Raw genomic sequence first — 20,882 nt, forward strand, 5'->3', positions numbered from 1 at the left:
TTATCAATTATTTGTAGCAGTACCCAAAATTTCTGGAGGACTGGCACTTAATCACATTATGTAAAAAGAACTTAACTGCAAACACCATCCTTTAGTATTTGATAAGTTTCATATTTTGTCTTAGTTCTCATGTCCTATATTAAACCCTCGAGATAAAAAACTTCCAATATTTTAAATATTCTTAAAATTCTCACTTGGATACTAAATCCAAAATTCTTACTCTCCATAAACTGTATATTATTACATGGTGAATTACTGCTTTTATTTCAATAGCAATATTTTGTTTATTGCATTGAGTTTGTACTGCTTAAGTTAGAGTTTCTGTCATGAATAATTACTGAAATCAAAGCAAAAGAATGAAATACTTTAGATCTTTGGAATCTGAAATCTGGGCCTAAATCAGAGTGTATATCAGAGAATAAAAGAAGATGAAGAATAATGCTTTATTTTTTCTTAAAAACGATGGTTTTGTACAGCATAAGTGAGAAAGTTGTAGATCCTTGTAGTGGAGTAAACAATGGCATCTTTAAGCTTCCTAGCATTCCAAAGAACCGAATATCTTCAAGTTTTGATGAATACCAATCAACATATTAGATTCTCTCCAGCCATCCTATGACAGCAGGCTACATAATGTTTAGTGTTGTAACTATTTGTAGAGTAAGCAACAGGTGAAAGCAGGGCTCTTTACATCCATGACTAAGTCTTTTGCTTCTACTTGACCTTCACACCTATCATAAAAAAAGAAAAACATACACACCTACCCTTTAACTTTCTTCTATTGGAGCAGAACCTAGATGACTGAAACAATGCCTTTATGATTATTCATCTCCTAGCCTGAGTATGATGTTAACTGCTTTATAAACCACATGCAATTCAAATATGAGCTGTCCATACACATATTTGCCTACTCAAAACATATTTTCTTCTTTTTTTTTTTTTTTTTGTTTTTGTATCACTGACCTGGCAATACTCATGGACTATTCCTGATTCTGCATGGAGGAGTTACTCCTGGAAATGCTCAAAAAGCACTAAAGGATGCCAGTGATTGAGCCCCAGTTAGCTATGTACAAGGCAAATACATTACCTGTACTATCTCTTCAGCTACTTTTCCTTTTTTTTTTTTTTTTTTTTTTTTGCAACTGCACTGGCATCTAATTCCTAAAGGAATCACATCTTTATTGAACTCCTCCCTGCACTGTGCACTTAGATCCTTTGCCCACGGTCTGTATCTTTTCTTGCTAGTATCCTAAAGCCTTTGAAAAAATAAACTATGCCAAATCTGATAGAAAACAGTCCTGTACAACTTTTTGTTCCACTTTCTATATACTTTTTATTAAAGACTCCTGCAGTTCATAGAACTCAATCCTCTGTAAGATTGAAAAAATTAGCAACTAGTACAGATACCTTATGAATTTTGTGGTTTTTGAATTTTACATTGAACCAGAATCCCTGAAACACTGTATAAACACTACTCTAGCATACCTAGAATTTGATTTAACAGGTCTGAAAATGGACCTGAGAGTTTCCAGTCCTGACTCATTTTCTTAGGTGATATTCATGGCACTGACCTTAAGACCACACAGGGAAACCATTAATGTGGAGGTCATACAGGAGTGACACTAGTTGTTTTCCTCCTTATATCTCTCCATGGTAGGCTGTCTTGACTTCCAAAATAGAAATTTCTTTCTCATGCCTTAGAAGGCACTTGTCCATTTATGTAAAATGATATGACATGGAAAACAGAAGTGAGTATGAAGAAGAGAAATTGATAGAAATCTTAGGATATTAGTGAGAAAAGGATTTCCCCTCTAAGTCAGAGGTTTCTTAGCTACCTGTTAGGCTGGTTTCTTTTATGAAATAGTTGGGAAGAAAATAGTGAATGTTTTAGTGTTTGACTGTTAGAGAAACTAGCCAAATTATAGTGTTGGTTATACAACATCAAGACCTAAAGCTCACACATTTAGTTAATACACAAAACTGATCAACTATTTAATAGGAGTTTATCCTAGAGGAATAGGCACAAACCATGATTAAGCTGCTTGGTTTAATTTTTTAGCACTTGAAAAAAAATGTACAATAGTTTGAACACTCAGTCTTTATAAACCTCCACTGAGGTCAAAGATTTCATTCATACGTACAAAATTAGTTTAGAAATTTTTTTGGCAATTTCATCTTAGTAACCCGTTTTATCCTATTGCCATTGTCCCAACCATTGAAAAAGTTTACAATAATTTACATAGAAATATTTTCAAAGTGCTTAAGAATAGTGATTGTTCTCTGGGATATTTACAGGTGGCCTATACAGTGTATGTACAGGTGGTATACATTATAGAACAAGTTTCATTGCTGGAATATGGCTTTCTAGGGAAAGTGCATATTTGGCCAGAGGTGGCAATACTGTCTAGAAATTCAAGGTTTACAGAGATATTTGGTAACCATATCCAAAGCTGAAGTAGAATATGAACAGGAATATTTATGAAAGTTATATATAAAATGGTCACGCTTCATCCACACAAAGATCTCTTCATGTTCTTCTAGCCTGGAGGAAAAACAAGACTTCAGCTGCTGGCTTGGTTACCATTCCGAAGTGGGGTATTGATTTTAGACCTCAAAGGTCAGGAACTTGTTTCAGAAGTCAAGCTAGATCATCATCTGTGCTTACAACTGATATCTGTGGGAAAGAAAAGGTGTTGGATGAGCTTGGTGATAATGGTGGCAACTCTAATTTCTAAAATGAACCTTGCTTGGGAGTTTGTCATATAGAGTCCAAAGATGAAGGGAAGTCATACCCAAAATGGTATTAAATTGTATCACTACTGCCTTGTAACTTGAATCCTATTCTACATAGGAGAGATAAAAAATAGTCTGACTAAATCTGATAGTACTAAATGCTTTTAACCCCCAGTGAAAAAGGTGGAAAGATACCCAATACAGGGGCCGGAGAGGTAGCATGGAGGCAAGGTGTTTGCCTTGCATGCAGAAAGACGGCGGTTCGAATTCCAGCATCCCATATGGTCCCCTGAGCCTGCCAGGAGCGATTTCTGAGCATAGAGCCAGAAGGAACCCCTGAGCACTGCCGGGTGTGACCCGTTCCCCCCCCCAAAAAGAAGATACCCGATACAATGAATTGGGTATAATCGTATCGTAAGGGAACTTGAGGGAAAAATTGTTTGGTTCATCCTGTTTCATAAGTGAAGAAAGGTCAAATACTGCACTTAATTTTCAACTGAAGAACAAATAAATGATACTACCATTGAGAGAAAAATGAGTTGAACTAGGTAGGATGGGACACTTTTATGTTTTTGAGTTACTTAGTGCTAAATGAATATGCTAACTTGAAGACAACTTGCCTAGCTACATCATGATAACTTGCTTGTTCAGTACTAAGTAGGCAATTGATTTAAAAAATAGTTGACAAGGGAGCTAGCTGTTTTATATGACTATTTTACATGTCTTTCAATAATCAAAAATATCTCAAAATGCTATTCTATAAAAATCAGATCCTATAGACTGTTTAATCCCCAGATAGTAGATTGAGTATTTTGTGGCCTCATGTTCCAAATTCATCTCAGAAACCATAGCATAAAATAGAAACCCTCTTTCCAAAAATTCTTACAGAAAACTTTGGTATGTAAAGATGCAAAGATGACTTACTGCTGGGTATGTGTGTCCAACAGAAGCACTATGTCTACCAATGTCTATTGATAGGTCTTCTTCCGTGGTTTTCAAGTAGACAGGATTGTCAAAGTTCATGCTTTTCATGTTCTTATGTTGCCAGTTCCTCCACATTAGATAACCCCCCACTGCTGCCATTGCTAATAGCACTGAAAGAAGTGAGGGATGACTAAGTTAAATATAGTCCCAAAACAAAAAAAAATTGCTTTAAGAATCCTTTTTGTCTTTTTGTTTATTTTGGGGGGCATACCTGCCAATGATCAGAGGTTATACTTGGCACTTCACTCAGTACATCTAGTATTGCTCAAAGACCATATGCAATGCTTGGGATCAAAACCAGATTGGCTGTGTAAAAGGCAAAGTCTTACCTGCAACGTTATCACTATAGCCGCATGCTTAAGAATCCCTGATAATTGACATGCATAAATATTTTATGAATCCAGGGAAATCAGCATTTATATTCTAAGTGGTCCAGGAACTTTCAAAAAATTCAGACCAATGGTCAAGTGATTTTTCCCAATAAAGGTATTCAGTTAGATAAAAATCATATAGTCAAATATAGAGTATGGAAATCCTCCCTATGTCAACTGTATTACAATAGCTTCAAGTGTTTTTAAGAGTCGACTCAAGCTTATCATCCAATAAATTAGCACAAAATGCCTTCAGAACAGGGTGCTTTCGAAATAACCAGTTTTAAGGTTGTTTTTATTGGGTTTGCATACTCTTAATGTAGCTTCTTCAAAGCCTATATATAATTCTAAAAAAGGGGGGGCATTGCTATTCTCTGGCATCTCCTCTACATGAAGCATGATCTATTTCAAAGGCTAATAAAGTAGTAATTACTCTTTCTTAAAGAGATTTAATTGTGAAAGAAGTCAGGAAACAAATCTGAAGTAAAAAAGTCATAAATGCTACTCAGTATGCCATTCTGGGACAGGATGTGGGACAAATTGCCAATGCTAGGGTAGGTAAGAGACGTGATTCAGTAGATTAACTATGACTTTGGTATCAGAAAGGTTAATTGATCCAGAGCAATACAAATCTACTTACAGAGGGGAAGGATTGCCCAGGCAGCAGAAGTCCCTTTGGGAGGAACACTGACCTCTGCTACTGCTGTGGTCACATTGATTTCTATAGAAAACAAAATGATTCACCTTAGAAAAGAATACAAATCCAGACTTAAAAATTTGCTCATCAGGTAGAGATTCATGTCCTTGCACTCATCATTCATGTTCAGTATTGACTATAATATGCCAACAACTGGTCTAGTAGTATTTGATCACGTTCTGTAATAGCTATTCCATTAGTGGTTCTCAAACAATTACCCGAACAACTCAGGTCAGGGTAGATTTGCAAATCATAAGTACTTGGAGTCTAAATGCAGGTTATCAACAAGGAGACTGAACTAGCAGTTAAAGGCTGCATTAATTTAATACAAGCAGTACAGGTGCGACTGTTAGTTAAGATTAACAGTTTGCAACACTGAACCCAATACCTCCAGGAATTAGTCCACTAGTTGGTGAAATTTCTGTTGTGTTGGTATCTTTTGTTTCACTGTAAGTCACAGTAGTTGCAGTACCTGAATTATAAGAACCAAGAACCTGGTTAATGCCTAGGTACTTGGGTGGCTGCTTACTTCAGACAAGCCGTGTGATTGATTTTTCAGTTTTTGTTAAAAAGAAGTACAGGAGATAGTCAAACCAGTGCTGAAACAACTTTCATGGTAAATGTATTAAAACAGAGAAACAGCAGTTTTCAGTGCAAATCCAGAGGAAGCACATTGAGACATGATGCAGAACCTTCAGCATTTTAAATTTGAAAATTCAAAAAAAAAAAAAAGGTATATTTAATGCTACTTACCTCTCTAAGCAATATTCAGACTCCTGGGAGTTACAAAATATATTCTCTAAAATCTCATTAGGCACACTGGTCTTACTACCAGATTTTTGGTAGTAAGTTTTTTATTTTTTTTTTAAGTAAACTGGGCTTATACCACAGTTACCCCCCCCCATATTAAGCTAATAAAAGCCTCACAATAAAGTCCTTGCTCACAATATGCAAGTTTAATCTAATAGTCAAGAGTTTCAGAATAGAAAAGTAAACCGCAAGTTTTGTTGAAGTGTGTTTATGAGAGTGTCACCCATTGCACCATGAGATGTTCAATAAGTAAAATCTCTTGCCTCTCTCCTTTCGAAAAAGAATGTTAAGACTAATTATCTGAAAGTTGGCTAACTAATAGCTGTTTTGGGAAAAATTACTTAAGTCAGTATAAGTAGCCTGAAGATTTTAAGTATTGGAGATTTTAATAAAGACTCAATGTACACTGAAATGAATAAAAATTTTTTGAATAATAGGAGTCCTTGAAATCATAGCAGGAATAATCTCAAATCTATGCCAAGAGTTAGTTCAAACAGAATCCCTAAAATTTAATATTTTTTTTGTAGTGAGCTTCTAGTCTATCATACACACAACCTGCTTGTGGTTGATAAGTAAAACTTACTTTGACACCCCTGGCCATTTTCTTCTAGATTGTATCCATTGGGGCAGGAACAAGTATATTTTGGAGAGTGATCATTAATTTGTGGTGCTGGTAGGCACAGATATTCACATCCTCCATTTGCGGTATCTTCTTCACACCAATTTTTGCCTAGTTAGAAGCAAAAGTTACTTAAAGTAGGCATCCAAGTGTCTGCTACACAGAAAGCTCTATTATTCTAGATTCTAAAGATATCTTTGACCTAAGGAGATGAAACTTGTCTTTAAAGAGAAACTACTACCACGGAAAAGTAAACATAAGGGTACAGGCTGTATGCTCAAAGAACATCATAGGACAAAGACATTTTTTGTAAGTGAAATATAAGTTCTGGGCCCGGAGAGATAGCACAGCAGCGTTCGCCTTGCAAGCAGCCGATCCAGGACCAAAGGTGGTTGGTTCGAATCCCGGTGTCCCATATGGTCCCCCGTGCCTGCCAAGAGCTATTTCTGAGCAGACAGCCAGGAATAGCCCCTGAGCACCGCCGGGTGTGGCCCAAAAACAAAACAAAACAAAACAAAACGAAATATAAGTTCTATAATGCAGAGACTTTTGGTAAGAATGTGAGTGAATGGTGTTCTTTACATGACTGAAACCCAAACACAATCATGTATGTAATCAAGGTGTTAAAAAAAAAAAAAGAATGTGAGTGAAAAGAAAAAGTGCCAAACCTGGCATTCATTGTTGGTTCATGAAAACTCAAAGGAAGAAGCTATGCATGTTCTCATTGTTTTGTTTTGCCTTGCTCCTCCCCCCCCCCCCAGCAATAGGGAAGTATGAGGAGAATCATTTAGATAGAATGAGTCAAGTGTTTTAATCAGGAACAAAATTTATCAAACTTGTTGAAGATTAGACCATCAAAAATTATTAAATTGTTGATGATTAGACAATCAATATATAAGCAAAAACAAAAAGAGAAAGAAAGGTAGAGAATGTCGTGGCATAAAAAGTGTAATGCAGGGCATTGATATGAAGGACAAGGAGATTGAACACTGGGGACTGGGAGGATGAATAAGAGATGAAGGTTTATAACTCTTTCATTAGGGAATAAATAAAATATAATAGGTTCAAAATATTTGACATGTTTACATTTAGATAAGGTGCAAGTGGGAAAATGTCCATTTTAGAGCAAGTTGTTTTCCAAAAGATCCCTAGAAGGTACTGTGGCATAATCATTAAGGGCTATGCTTTCCAACATTACCTGATGGCTGTACAAGCTCATGGTAGATAATGATGTCTTGGGCATCATTAAGGTTGTTGACTAGTGTGGCCAGCTCTGAACCAGTGAATTTATTGGCACTATAAACAGCTTCATTTTCCCCATCTATCCAGAAGACACGATCCTAAAACATAACCCTCAAATTAGTATAAAAGTAAAAGGCTAACATCAGAATTTCAATTCCTTGTCACTTACTGGCAATTTAAGGAACAACTTATTTAATGCTGATCTGAGGCATCAGATATACATCCATATAGATATACATCCATAGAGAAAGAAGTTCAAGTGTCTTAGTGTCAAAAGGAATCCACTTTTACTCTGTCCTAAGTTTAAGTTGAAATTAATTCAATTTATACTTTTCTGCTCCTTCCTCTTTGCATTTTTATTCCTCTTTGTGATGCTAAAGTATTTAAATGCTATACTTAGGTATGAGACAAATATCTTACCTCAAATATTGTTAGTGCAAGAGGGTGAGCCAGGAACTCCTGAGACTTTAGAACTATCCTTCGATCTTGGCCATTCAAGTCCACACTGGATAACATGTGCAACTTGGAATCAAGCCAGTAGAGGCGGCTCTTTATTAAGTCTAAATAGAAAAAAATATGTCATTGTATGGTAAGTCAGTTCATCACTGGCACCTGATGACAAGCTGTTAAAAAGCTCATATATATCACAAGCAAAGGGGTCTTAATATGGGTTCCACTAATCATTAGAAGAAACATGGTTCACTCCCATGGAGGACGCAAGGAGATCCTCAACTTTTTCAAAGTAACAACTTAAAATATATTATTTACATTACAGAAGTAGTATAAGAAGCTAGATTTGGTAGTGTTCCCAGGCAAAACAAAGAAAAAAACTTAGTTTTCTAATTCATGAAATGCTATGCCACCCATGCCAGGAATATTTAGAATGACAATCAGACCCTGCAGGGGTAGGGGTTTAGGGAGATTGTCAATGAATTTGTCACATATTATGCACAAATGGAAAAATAATCCTAGTAATTATGGAGCATATAACTGGTTAAGTCTACCATTCCACATAAATTCTCATCCAAAATTTCAATTCTAAAGGCAAACCATGAAAGATATCTGCTGAAAGTACAGACTTAACTATAGAGAGGAGTTAAAACTGTGAAGATAGCTTAATTCATGAAGGAATCAGATCCATACCAAGTGTAATTCCATTGGGCCATTGAATATCCACTGTCACCAGTGACCGTCTATCAAATCCATTCATTCCTGCTTTTTCTATCTTAGCTGGTTCACCCCAATCTGACCAGTAAACAAAGCTAGGAAGAATTAAATTAGAAATAAGTTATAGATGTTTAGAATGAATAAAGTTGTAGCTTGAGACAAGTTCAAAGAGTGACTAAATAATTCTAGAGATTGACTTCTCTAAAGACAAACAGTAACACTTAGGGTCTAAATTATGTTCTCAGTAAACAGAAGTTAACATTAAGAATTTACAGGCTCATTGTTAACCATATTAATCTCTATAACGCTGACATTTCAATTTTAGCTTAAAGGCATAGGTTATACACTTGTTATGAAAGGCCAAGTCTTTTTGCAGTGTGAAAGATGAGTATCTGTTGAGTTTTATATTAAAGGCTGTTTGATGGTGCTCTTAATGAGGCTTCCTGGGAGCCTACTGTGATTTCAATAGGCTTAGTCAACTTCCTAAGTGGGTTTTCCATATTCGTAAGTGGCAATTTAGGAAAACCTTTCCTAGAAATGTTCTTGGAATCTCTATTTTAATTAGATTTTCAGATAAGTTGAACTTTTAGATGAAAGCCTTGAGATAATGAGTTCACCCAAACTCCCCACAATTTATGCTAGTGCTTAGATCTGATCCTACAGAACTAACTTGACAAAGTGTTCAGAGAAAAATTAAAAACTACTTGTGTTGAAGCTGAGTAGCCACAGGGTTCAGATCTGAAAGGTTTCATTAATGTGCTGTTGTCGACACTCATAATGCTTAGGGGATACATTTTGGGCTCTAATCTAGATAAGACCATCCTAGGATTGGTCAATGTAGCAACACTGGCAGCTTGTGCCAGATAATTATTTGTTATGGACTTTCAATACTACTTCATACAGGATATAAAAGGCTATGCAATAAAAACCAAAATACAAACCCAGACAATGGGTCCACAGCTATGGAGGCAGGCTCTCGTAAGTCAGAGTTAAACAGGCGCTTTCTCTTGGTTCCATCTAGGGTAGCTACTGAAATAGTCTTAGAAGCTGCATCAGTCCAGTAGATGGTCTTGTACACCCAATCAACAGCAATAGCTGCAGGATTATAGACATTGTCGATCATTTTAACATGTCTACCAACTTTGTCATCAATTGAGGCACTGAAACAGAATAGGCCACAAGAAATTTAAGATTTTGACACCATCAAAGCCTATAAAATGGACTTTGTGCTTGCAAAATTATCAACAGTTTTGTTCAGAGGACCTCTGCAAGACCATAGTTCAGAACTCAACTTATCTAATGAAGCTGCTTACTAATACTGAATTAATAATGTTGGTTGTCTAGTTGCTGATATCTATTCTATAATGTAAGAACAAAACACTGTTCAATAATTTGTTTTGCACACTTTCACTATAGCCAAAATTGTCACTAGTATTTCTTTCTGTAATGACTACTATTTTCAATTAACTGCAGGAGAGAGAGAGAAAATGTGAGGAAAGAATACATCATCTGCTATATTTTTTAACTATAGCCCTCTTTATAAGTAATTGCTAGTTTCTAATTTGAAAGCAGTAATAATTTAAGCACTAAAAACCAGAGCTTAGATTGAACATTTAATTTAATTTTAGGTTGGACTAAATTCCTCCAAATTGTTCCACTTTAGATTAGAACTAAAGTTACCTGAAGATGGCTTTTTGGCTTAGATCAGCCCAGAATAGTTTCTGCGCACCAATGTCTGCATCCAGGGCCACAGTATTTCTTAGCTGTTCAACTAGTTGGATATATTCTTTCCTCTCTAAGCCAATCTTCCTGATGTCCCGTCGATTAGTAAAGATCAGACTTGGCTCTTTGCCTGCAAGACAAAAGTCAGGTTTTAGCTTCACTGAAGCAAGGCAAGGTCCATCTAAGTTTCCTCTACCCAACAAAGTGTGATTTAGAAAATGAAAGCACTGCTAAAGTACTTTCTGGAGTACTCTTGACAGAATTCATGCCTTGGGACCTCTAAGCACTTTTCACTGTTAAGAAAGAAGTTGTAAGAAAGGAAGGAAGGAAGGAAGGAAGGAAGGAAGGAGGCAGGGAGGAAGGGAGGGAGGGAGGGAAGGAGGGAGGAAGGAAGGAAGGAAGGAAGGAAGGAAGGAAGGAAGGAAGGAAGGAAGGAAGGAAGGAAGGAAGGAAGGAAGGAAGGAAGGAAGGAAGGGAGGGAGGGAGGGAGGGAGAGAGGGAGGGAGGGAGGGAAGGAGGGAGGGAGGGAGGGAGGGAGGAAGGAAGGAAGGAAGGAAGGAAGGAAGGAAGGAAGGAAGGAAGGAAGGAAGGAAGGAAGGAAAGAAGGAAGGAAGAAAAGAAGTTGTGTGTGTGAGCTTATGTTTGTGTGTGTGTGTGTATGTGTGCGTGTGATCACAACATCCAACAATAGAGTGGATGATGAACAATTGACTTATTTAAATTCCTCTCAAATTGTAGAAGCCGAGAGCAAGCAAATCTGCACAATATAATAGTGTCATTGGCCAAAGGATTGTTCAAGGAATGTAACTGAGGACATTTGCTATTTAATTTCTTGTCTACTCTATTGGAGTCAATGGTTGCAATTTGAGAAGCCTGTGAACTTATAAAGGTACTAGAGAATTATCAGTATAAGTATACCAGTATATATCAGTAATACCAGTATAAGTATAAGTCCATTTACCTACCAGTGCCATTTGGTACAGATTTTATGGCTCTTGAACAAAGCTTAGACCAAGTATTGAGTCCATTTACCTACTGCCTTGCACACACCAGTGGCGAGATCCATTTGATAACCACGACTACATTCACATTTGTAACCACCTTTTAAATTGATGCAAATTTGACTGCAGATTCCTGGATTTTGGCATTCATCAATATCTAGAAAGGAGTTGAGAGTTAGTCTTGCTGTTCCTTTTGCCAGAGACAAACTATCCTTTCCCATCCCTTAAAGGGATTAGATTCTCTTCTTGAACTCACCTCCACAGGTTTTTCTATCGATTAGTTCAAATCCAGCTGCACAGTCACACTCATAACCTATAACTAGGTCTTTGCAGATGTGGGAACATCCACCATTATTAATCAAGCATTCATTTACATCTGAAATTAAATATATTTGAGTTATTTCAGTTTGTTCCAAGTTGGTGTTCTATAAAAATATTTTGTCCTTAAATATCACAGCTACTTGTTACAACTAATATATCATTAGTTTGGTCTGATCCATGAATAAAGAAGTCCTAATCTATTATTGTGGTTAAAAATAATATATTTCAGAGAATATAGAGGGATAATAGACCCTCTATCCTTAGTATGTGTCTATAGTTCAGTCAACTTTGGGTAAAACTATGAACCAGTTTGACACTGCCTGGGCTTTTAAATAATCAAATTTCACTCATAAGATCATCAGTTTAACTAGTTCATTAAAAGTAGAATATTTTCCCTCTACAATAACCCCAATAGTTACTGTGCCTATGCAGGGGGATAAAGAAAAGGAGAGAAAAAAAAAAGCACAAAAAAATCATTTTTCCACATGTTTATTTATCAATTGATCGATTTTTTTGACGTCTTTATTTTGGTGTGGAGATTACGGTTGATGTCTCTAAATTATTTTATTTTGTCTTGTCTTTCTCTTTCTTTTTGCACTCGAGCATGAGTTGATTTCAGAACCGAGACTATTGTGTGGTGCCTATCTTTATTGCTGTAGTGCTCACCAGTTATTTAATTCGATAATTTTTTCGGTAGTATTGTGGTATTTTAATTACCTTTTTCACATCCCCTCAAACTGAGGTTGGAAGCCTCTAGAGAGATTCAGCCCATTTTCAGCGTATTTGACTTTTGACTTCTTTTTTTTTTCTTTTTTTTTTCCCTCTTATTTTGTACCCCATTCTATTGCTTTTCCTGCCTTCAAACAAAACCACATACCTCGATTTTTCTAGCTCTGTCTCTTAAATAGAAGGGGAAACGAGGGTTCCAGGACCAAACAGATATGTGATCACTAATAGTAAGCCAGACAAAGAGGGGTCCACCTACTCTAGCAGCCCGCGAGGTGATGGTATATGGTTTATAGAAAGGGAACTGGAATGGGGGGAGGACATAGTTGGTGATGAGTATTCCCCTGACCCAATGTTAATATGTATCTAAAATACTACTGTGAAAGATATGTAAGCCATTATAGAAAAAAATATGTTTTTAATTAGAAACTTTTTTTGACTTACATGTATTATTATTATATCAATTATATTATATGTTATGTTATGTCACTATATTATGTTATGTTAGTTTACCTCATTATGTTAATTAATTTTGTCTTTTGAATAAATTCTTACAATAAAAAAAAGTAGAATCTTTTATGGGCAGTATGCAGAATCCAAAAAGCAAAAGCTACGCTGAGTCCAATTAACCTTTCCAGCCTATATATCAGCAAGTCCCTCACTTACGGCATTCTTTCAGGGGCTCATCACTCCAGTCCCTGCAGTCCTGTTCCTGGTTACATACTTTGCTGCTATCAATGCATTCCCCACTTCTGCACTTGAATTTTCCAGGGCCCAAGCACTGATTGACTATAAAGAGAAACACAGAAGAGGGATTCCATTACTGGGTCTAATCAGAGCAGCTGTTTTGAGAACTTTCAAGAAGAGGGCCTTACCATTTTTGCAATTGACTTCATCAGATCCATCTACACAGTCTCGAATGCCATTACATTGCCGGCTGCCATGGATGCAGCTACCATCCTCACACTCAAACTGGTCAGGTCTGCAGGTTCTAGAAGCTACAAAGAAGGGATTACTACAGTATGCTGTGATCCAAATGATTCCCGTGGTAATTGTACCTGTAACTAATCTGCTGTTGTGATAGAAAGCTACTTACGACAGTTGACCTCATCACTGCCATCCTTGCAGTCAGGATCCCCATCACATCGCCACTTCTTGTGGATGCATTCACCAGAGCCACACTGAATTTCACTGGTTGGGCACTTAGTGTGCATTACTAGCTGGCGGCCACATTCTTCCAGGGTCTCGTCTGACAGGTCTGAGCAGTCCACGTCATTATCACACACCCAGCTCAGGGGGATGCAGAAGGTAGTAGAGGTGCTGCACTGGAATTCATGGGCTCCACATGTAGGTGGAGCACAATCGAGCTCATCACTGCCATCATTGCAGTCATCTTGGCCATTGCATACAAAGTTTCTGGAGATGCAGCGGCCACTGGAGCATGTGAACTCATCTGCACTGCATGTGATGTTACCTATTGAGAAAGAAGATGCAGAGAAATAAGGATTGGTTTTAAAACCCCAAAACTCCTACACTGATCTTTGATCATGAATCTTTAAAACTCTACTTAAAAAAGCTAATATAAAACCATAGCAATATCCAAGTTCCTCAAATATTAGGATATTTTCATCATAACAAATACAAAAGGGAAAAGGAGGAACAGTTGAATAGTACTAGATGTAAAGAATCAAAAACAGTTGAAGATACTTAATTAACTTGAGATAAGAACCATAGTCAACTCTTCAAGGGAGAGAGTGATCAATTACTTAATTATAAAGAATTCATTTTCAGAGGCAAAAATTAAGTTATTTTTAAATGACCATACCACATATCAGTCTTCCCTAAATAATCACCAGTTGAGTCTATTAGGCACTAGCAATATGGGGAAACATGTACTTATGACAAGTACCACAACAGTATAAAAATAAGCTATTTATTATACTACCATGCATAGATTTTTCCTCTATTGGTCCTGTGAATGAGGGTCAGGCATAACAGGTTTTCAACACTGAGGTTTTAAAAAGTCACAGTTAAGGCTTGAATAGCAATCTAGCAGTCAGGTATGCTAATAATGATAAGCCAGTCAGACTAGCCTGTTTGTACTAGGACTCAAATTCCTGTTAAACAAATTAAAGTCACAATTTGGTGGTGATTAAAGTAGAGACCATAACTCTCTTGGGGAGCAAAGAATTAAGAAGCAAATATTTGGCAGCGTCAGGGCTTACCAACACACAACAGCTCAATTCTAGAATTTTTTCTAGGATTAAACACCAAAACTCATTGGACTAGGTGCAGCAGAATTGACCTCAGGAGATGACTTCGACATGCAAGACTGGTGTTTCAACTGTAAGTGCCTTCAGCTCACTTGCTATACGTCATCAGGAGACACACTTGGAAAACTGGCATTTTAGAGCCCTATAAAGTGAGTGTCAGCTTGAAAGTGTTTGAAGCAATGTTTGCATAAACTCAAGAATTTCCCAGGGCCTCGCCTTCAATGTGTAGCATTTTATGAGAAGAACATTTTCCAATAAAAGTCATATTACAGAATAGGAAACAGTTTTTGCAAGTAAGAACTGTGGTAGAAGTCAAAGGTATTGTGTGTTGAGAAGAGTTTCTTTTGGAAACTGTGAGCAAGTTGCTGATTCACATTTCTCTCCAATTTAACTTTTACACAGGTAAAATTTTTGAAAAATGTTAATAAAATGCTGAGCTGATTATAACTAGTAGTTCTAGTTTGGACCAAAAGTGTTTTCTGGTCTTAGGCTCTTTATTTTTGGGAGGGGCACATTCAGTGATGCTCAGGGGCTACTCCTCCCTATACATTCAGAAATCGCCCCTGGCTTGGAGGACTAGATGGGATGCCGGGGGACTGCGGTTCTCCTAGGTTAGCGCTTGCAAGGCAGACGCCCTACCGCTAGCGCCACCGCTCCAGCTCCTGGCCTTAGTCTCTTTCTATTTTTACTAGTGAGGAAGGCAAACAGATTGCAGTTTGTAAAGGAACAAAATCTTCACTAAGCTTTTATGTACTGGTGTCTTGAATGACTTACCTTCTTTCTATTTGCTTAGAAGAAACACCAAAGCAAGCAATAATCAATTACCATGTGAACTTTTCAGAGTTAAAGACAATTAGGAAGGACAAGTATTTGAGCAGATAGTGAAGTCACTGAAAAGCAAGTCAATGTAACTACCATCTTCACGCTTAAGTTAGCGTCCCCTGCCCACCCTTTTGTGGAAACGGGCTTCTGGGATAAGCCACTGAACACTGATCTTCTTACCACAGTTTTCTTCATCTTCTCCACTGTCACAATCATTTTCACCATCACATCTCCAGGACACTGGTATACACTGAGTAGAACTGGCGCCACAGCTGATTTCATTTAGGCGGCATGTTCTCATATCTGTTGATGATATACAGTCTCAAAAGAGCCTTCAAACTCATCAGTGCAAAGCTGCTGCTCTGTGCTGCCTGGAAATGTTACATATAAAACTCAGTGGCCTGGCCACTGGTTAAACTGAACTTACTAATTGAAGCCAGGGCAGAAACTTTGCAAATTCTATTTGAAGCCATGTCAAACTACACTACCTGGCTTTGACCCATGACCAAAGGTGCACTTTGGCCATGTTCCTACTTTAGAGTTCCATTTGCATGTTCATACTAGATTTTGTTTGATTTAGTGTGGCAATATTTATTAGTTGGCTTGCTCCTGATTATTTTTCTACTGGATGGTTTAACAACTGTGATGTCTTCCTTTGCTTGGATTCCTGAAAAGGTTTTTTTTTTCCACAAACAACTTGATTTACATATTGCAAAGAGTTATGATATACCCTACTTCTTTACTAGTTCACCAGTAAAACTTTGGAGCTAAGTCTTAGGCTTTATCTGTGGTAGCTTAGTTGCCTTAACCACTATTCTTATCACTCTCTTCACTTCTTTGTTAGAAGATGGAAATGAACACACTTATCTTTCTGCTTGATTTTCTTTTGTAGCCATTTCATGGAACTAAATATTCATTAACATTAGTCATCCTCTTTTATTGCTTTGACAGACTCTACTGCCTCAAAATGAACTCTGAGCCTTTCAAGCCTTTTTCATCTTGACATTCAAACAATCATAATTGATTTTACTAAAGCCATCTTTTTCTATCAGCTCGGAGACTTTCTCTTTGAATATCATTGTAATACATATCCTTTGAAATGTTTCTCTTTTTTAATTTAATAATTTTTTTAATTTAATAATTTTAGGTTTGTTGTGTGTTAAAATCACTCTATAACCCCATGACTAGCAACCTAACCTCTTCATTAATTTATTTTATTTTTTATACCATGAAAAACAGTGGATCAAATGTTTCTACTTGGGTCAGAAGAATCCTCAGGTGTTGACTTAGCTTCCAGGACCAGACTACCATCTGCTCAGTCATGATTATTAAACATTTGTAATCTATGCACCTAGCCAAGGAGTTCTTAATTAAAACTTGGACTTCAGTCTTAAATTTTCAGTAGTAAAGCTGCCCAAGAGAATGTTAGTCTTCTTAGACTAGGGAAACCATTCTTTCAAGAAAAATCACTGGTTAATGACTTGATGCACTTTACAGTTGATCAACTTATTAAGTAGACAAAAAAAAAAACCCCACTAACTCCAAATAATAAAGAATACTTAGAGCTATGAATATTTGGAAATTAAGTCTCAAGCAAGTCCTACTCACGGCACTGTTCAGGGCTTTCATCAGAGCCATCCTCACAGTCTGGGTCACCATCACACTGCCACCGGCTGGGAACACACTGGCCATTGTTGCACACAAAGTCAGACTCGGCACATGTCTTCTTTTCTATGAAAATAATTTTTAGAGTTAAAGTTGAAATCATCTCAGAGTTATTCTCACTAGGAATAAAATTACTTTGAAACTACTTTAATAGGGGGCCGACGAGGTGGTGCTAGAGGTAAGGTGTCTTCCTTGCAAGCGCTAGCCAAGTAAGGACCGCGGTTTGATCCCCCAGCATCCCATATGGTCCCCCCAAGCCAGGGCAATTTCTGAGCGCTTAGCCAGGAGTAACCCCTGAGCATCAAATGGGTGTGGTCCCAAAAAACAAACAAACAAAAAAAAGAAACTACTTTGTTGTGCTTTATTCTTAAAAATTGGAAACAATTAGGAAAAAGATTGTCAAAAGTCTTAAGGTATAGGAAACATTAGTTGGTGTAAATACTTAAGAAGAAACTAATGATTTGGTAGATACTGAAGTCGATGTAAAACATTAATATCACAAAATTATAAGCTTATCCTACTTGTGAGTTTTTTCAACATTATTCAAGTACTTTATTTATAGTCAAACATTTTATTTAATGATTGAATCATAGTTTACCAGATCCTTATTGAAAATGGCAGATAGCAAAAATTGTACTTTCTTGTGACTAGGATTCTAAATAAGGTAAGTACTAACACCATCCAGCTAAAAGTTGTTGAAGCGACTATAACATTAGGCATAAAACAATCTTATGTAAGATGTTAGTTTTTTTAATTCTTACTAGGGTAGGCCTTTGCCTATGATTAGGTTGACTATACAATTTGTTGTTCATAGAGGAACAATTCCAGAAGTTATTTATATGTCTCATGTTTATACCTGTTGTACTGTTACTTATAGTAGGAAGATGAACATAAACCAAGATTTTCCTAAGGACACCAGTTTTGTTCCCCTATTTCTTAAGATATTAGAGATTAGATATAGACTTGAGAGGTAGTCACATAGAATACTCTAAACTTATACTTCTCAGACCATGTTTTCTTAACTGCACACCTATACTTTCAACCTAAATTTTTATTAAAAACATGTTTATAACAAAAAATGCTAGTTTGATGTAGTTTCAGTGTAGTCAAATCACTGAAGATATTCTGAAGTCTATTTCCTGGAGAGTTTGACTATATTTTCCTCAATATTGTTAATTGATTCTGGTTTACTCTTGAGGTTTTAAGAGTAAGTTATGTGGTGGGAGCCATGTGGTACTGAGGCTTAAAATTGGGGTCTTTGCATTCAAGATATGTACCCATTGAGCTATCTCCTTAGCCTCGAACTCATGTGATTTTTAGGAAGCAAAAATGTCACAAGAATAGAATAGATTGGCAGCGTAATAATATTTAAACAAAAGATAAATAGAAAAAAACAAACTTTAGATTTTATCTTCATTGGTATAAACAGGGAGTGTAAAGAGATAATATTTGAACTGGGTCTTTAGAAACAAAAATAGAAATCTAGATGTATTCTACAGGAAGGAAGATGTCATAGCAGATGTATTGAGTATCTAAGTTACTTATTATCTTAGCCTAGCACTTATAAAAGAATGAACCATGTTGGGCCAGAGTAGTGGCACAGGCGGTAGGGCGTGTGTCTTGCATGTGCTAACCTAGCAAGGAATACGGTTTGATCCCCCAGCGTTTTATATGGTCCCCCAAGCCAAGGGCAATTTCTGAGCGAATGGCCAGGAGTAGCCCCTGAGTGTCACTGGGTGTGGCCCAAAAACAAACAAAAAGAATGAACTATGTGACCAATAGAAATAAATTATGGGTACACTGGCAACACAGTTGAAAGTTGACAATCTCAAAAGAAGAGGGCAAGCCAAGTCCCTATGCTGCCAAAGTAGTGCCTGCTGCACCCATCATACACCATCATCACTTCACTAGTGGTCCTGCTTCACCACTTCTCAACAGTTCTCTGCTGAGATACCAATTTGACCAGAACTCCAGGTATGCTGGTATTTGGGCTGATATCTCCAGGGCTTTTTTTGGATTGAGTGCAGGCACCTTTTCCCTGCCTTCCTGTATTTTTGGAAGACCAGTCAAAAACATACACCATAAAAGCCACAGAATTAGCAATAGTGCTTGGAATTCCTGAACCACACAGCTGTATGTGTGACAACTCTTTTGTTCAATACTGTCACCCACATAGAAACACACAACAATTTAGATGTCAGTATGTATTGAAATCCACCTTGTGGGTGTACCTATTTGAGACCCTGAGACCCACCCATTTCTGGGAGGGGTCTTGGGAACCGAATAGTAGGTGTAACCTTACCTGCGAGACCCTCCCATTCCTGGGAGGGGTTTTGGAAATGTTAGATAAGGCTTGGACGAAGGAAATTCGGCCCCTTTTGGCTCTTTGCCCTTTCTGCGCTGCTGTGTGCTCTGGCTTCTGGGTTTCTGTGTTCTGGTCTTTGACCAGCATGGAGCCCAAAGGGAAGATGGCTAACAGGAAATAAGATGCAGGGCTAGCAAAATATTGCTGTGCTTGAAAGGTTATGAATAGGCCACACACACGTGGTGGCTAGGGCTTAAATAAAGTTGTTGCTTTCTGACGCCTGACTGTGAGTAAGTGATTTCACCTGGGCCTGGAACTCGCCGACTGCATGGAGGTTGCAGAGCCACGTGGACTGGGATGGCACGGAAAGAAATCCACCGCCATCCAGCCCCATCGTTAATTATTTAATGCAACACACCTGATTCTCAGAAACAAATGAAGTAATAGAATGGTCAACTAGCAATAAGAGCTTATTAAACCTTCTGATATTGACTTAATCATCTCATTGCAAGATACAATAATTTTCACAAATTTTTCTGTTGCTCTATTTTATTTTTTCTTCTATCTCTAATAATTTCTCTCCCACTTACCTGGAAATAAATGTATTATAATCAGCGGTGTCAACTATACAATACATGTTATTTAAATAAAGTAAATTAAATTAAAAAAAAAACAAGCTGAAGATTAAGTATGCTAGTGAACATGCTTGAGAGAAATTCCTGCTAAAAACTGTAACCAAGTTCAGTAACAAGAGATTATGGAGGAAAGCTAGGAAGTGGCTTTCAAAATTTTAAATAACACTGTAGCATTTTTCTTGCATGGAAGAAGATCTAAAAATATTTATTTTTAGGAATCAGAGATTATACAGTGGGTAAATCTCTAAAGGGGATCACCAAATGATCCCCATAGCACAGATGGGTTTGGCCCCCAACCAAATAATCATTTAGAATTTTCTATGGCTTTCCTCCACTTTTATTCTTTACCTTTAAGCTTATATTTAGCTTTTTCCATGTAGTATGATGTTGATTATATACTTATTTACCATTTGATCTCCTATGGACACAAAGTTGACCATGATGCTTAAGCTCTAATGTTTTCATAATTGTGAATGAAAAGATAGGTAAGGTAATGACAAAATGTCAGCAATTAAACTTGCATTTGGCTCCTACTGTCTGCACTTCTAGACTGTTTAGTGGATAGCTTTATATACTTTTTTTTTTTTTTTTGGTTTTTGGGCCACATCCGTTTGATGCTCAGGGGTTACTCCTGGCTAAGTGCTCAGAAATTGCCCCTGGCTTGGGGGGACCATATGGGACACCAGGGGATCGAACCACGGTCCTTCTTTGGCTAGTGCTTGCAAGGCAGACACCTTACCTCTAGCGCCACCTCGCTGGCCCCGTATATATACTTTTTAAAGTCAAATAACA

At 37.2% G+C, this 20,882-nt stretch overlaps 1 protein-coding gene across 4 annotated transcripts in view; it reads right to left on the minus strand.

The window, feature by feature from the left end:
• Nucleotides 1-424: 424 nt before the first annotated feature.
• VLDLR (very low density lipoprotein receptor) overlaps nucleotides 425-20,882 on the minus strand; it is a 43,213-nt gene continuing 22,755 nt past the window's right edge. The window contains exons 3-20 of one of the 4 annotated variants that reach the window (XM_049773179.1): nucleotides 17,094-17,216; nucleotides 15,666-15,788; nucleotides 13,487-13,864; nucleotides 13,266-13,388; nucleotides 13,057-13,179; nucleotides 11,600-11,719; nucleotides 11,375-11,500; nucleotides 10,301-10,472; nucleotides 9,562-9,780; nucleotides 8,597-8,715; nucleotides 7,874-8,013; nucleotides 7,410-7,551; nucleotides 6,176-6,322; nucleotides 5,171-5,254; nucleotides 4,726-4,806; nucleotides 3,655-3,824; nucleotides 971-2,671; nucleotides 425-925 (exon numbers count right to left, since the gene is read on the minus strand). In XM_049773179.1, the coding sequence (XP_049629136.1) occupies nucleotides 2,636-2,671; nucleotides 3,655-3,824; nucleotides 4,726-4,806; nucleotides 5,171-5,254; nucleotides 6,176-6,322; nucleotides 7,410-7,551; nucleotides 7,874-8,013; nucleotides 8,597-8,715; nucleotides 9,562-9,780; nucleotides 10,301-10,472; nucleotides 11,375-11,500; nucleotides 11,600-11,719; nucleotides 13,057-13,179; nucleotides 13,266-13,388; nucleotides 13,487-13,864; nucleotides 15,666-15,788; nucleotides 17,094-17,216 (2,426 nt within the window). In that variant the 3' untranslated portion in view covers nucleotides 425-925; nucleotides 971-2,635. The remainder of the gene's footprint in view (nucleotides 926-970; nucleotides 2,672-3,654; nucleotides 3,825-4,725; nucleotides 4,807-5,170; nucleotides 5,255-6,175; nucleotides 6,323-7,409; nucleotides 7,552-7,873; nucleotides 8,014-8,596; nucleotides 8,716-9,561; nucleotides 9,781-10,300; nucleotides 10,473-11,374; nucleotides 11,501-11,599; nucleotides 11,720-13,056; nucleotides 13,180-13,265; nucleotides 13,389-13,486; nucleotides 13,865-15,665; nucleotides 15,789-17,093; nucleotides 17,217-20,882) is intronic. The other 3 variants (XM_049773196.1, XM_049773187.1, XM_049773204.1) reach the window with 3 other exon arrangements.

This window comes from Suncus etruscus, chromosome 1 (assembly GCF_024139225.1).
Source record: "Suncus etruscus isolate mSunEtr1 chromosome 1, mSunEtr1.pri.cur, whole genome shotgun sequence".
Taxonomy (NCBI): domain Eukaryota; kingdom Metazoa; phylum Chordata; class Mammalia; order Eulipotyphla; family Soricidae; genus Suncus; species Suncus etruscus.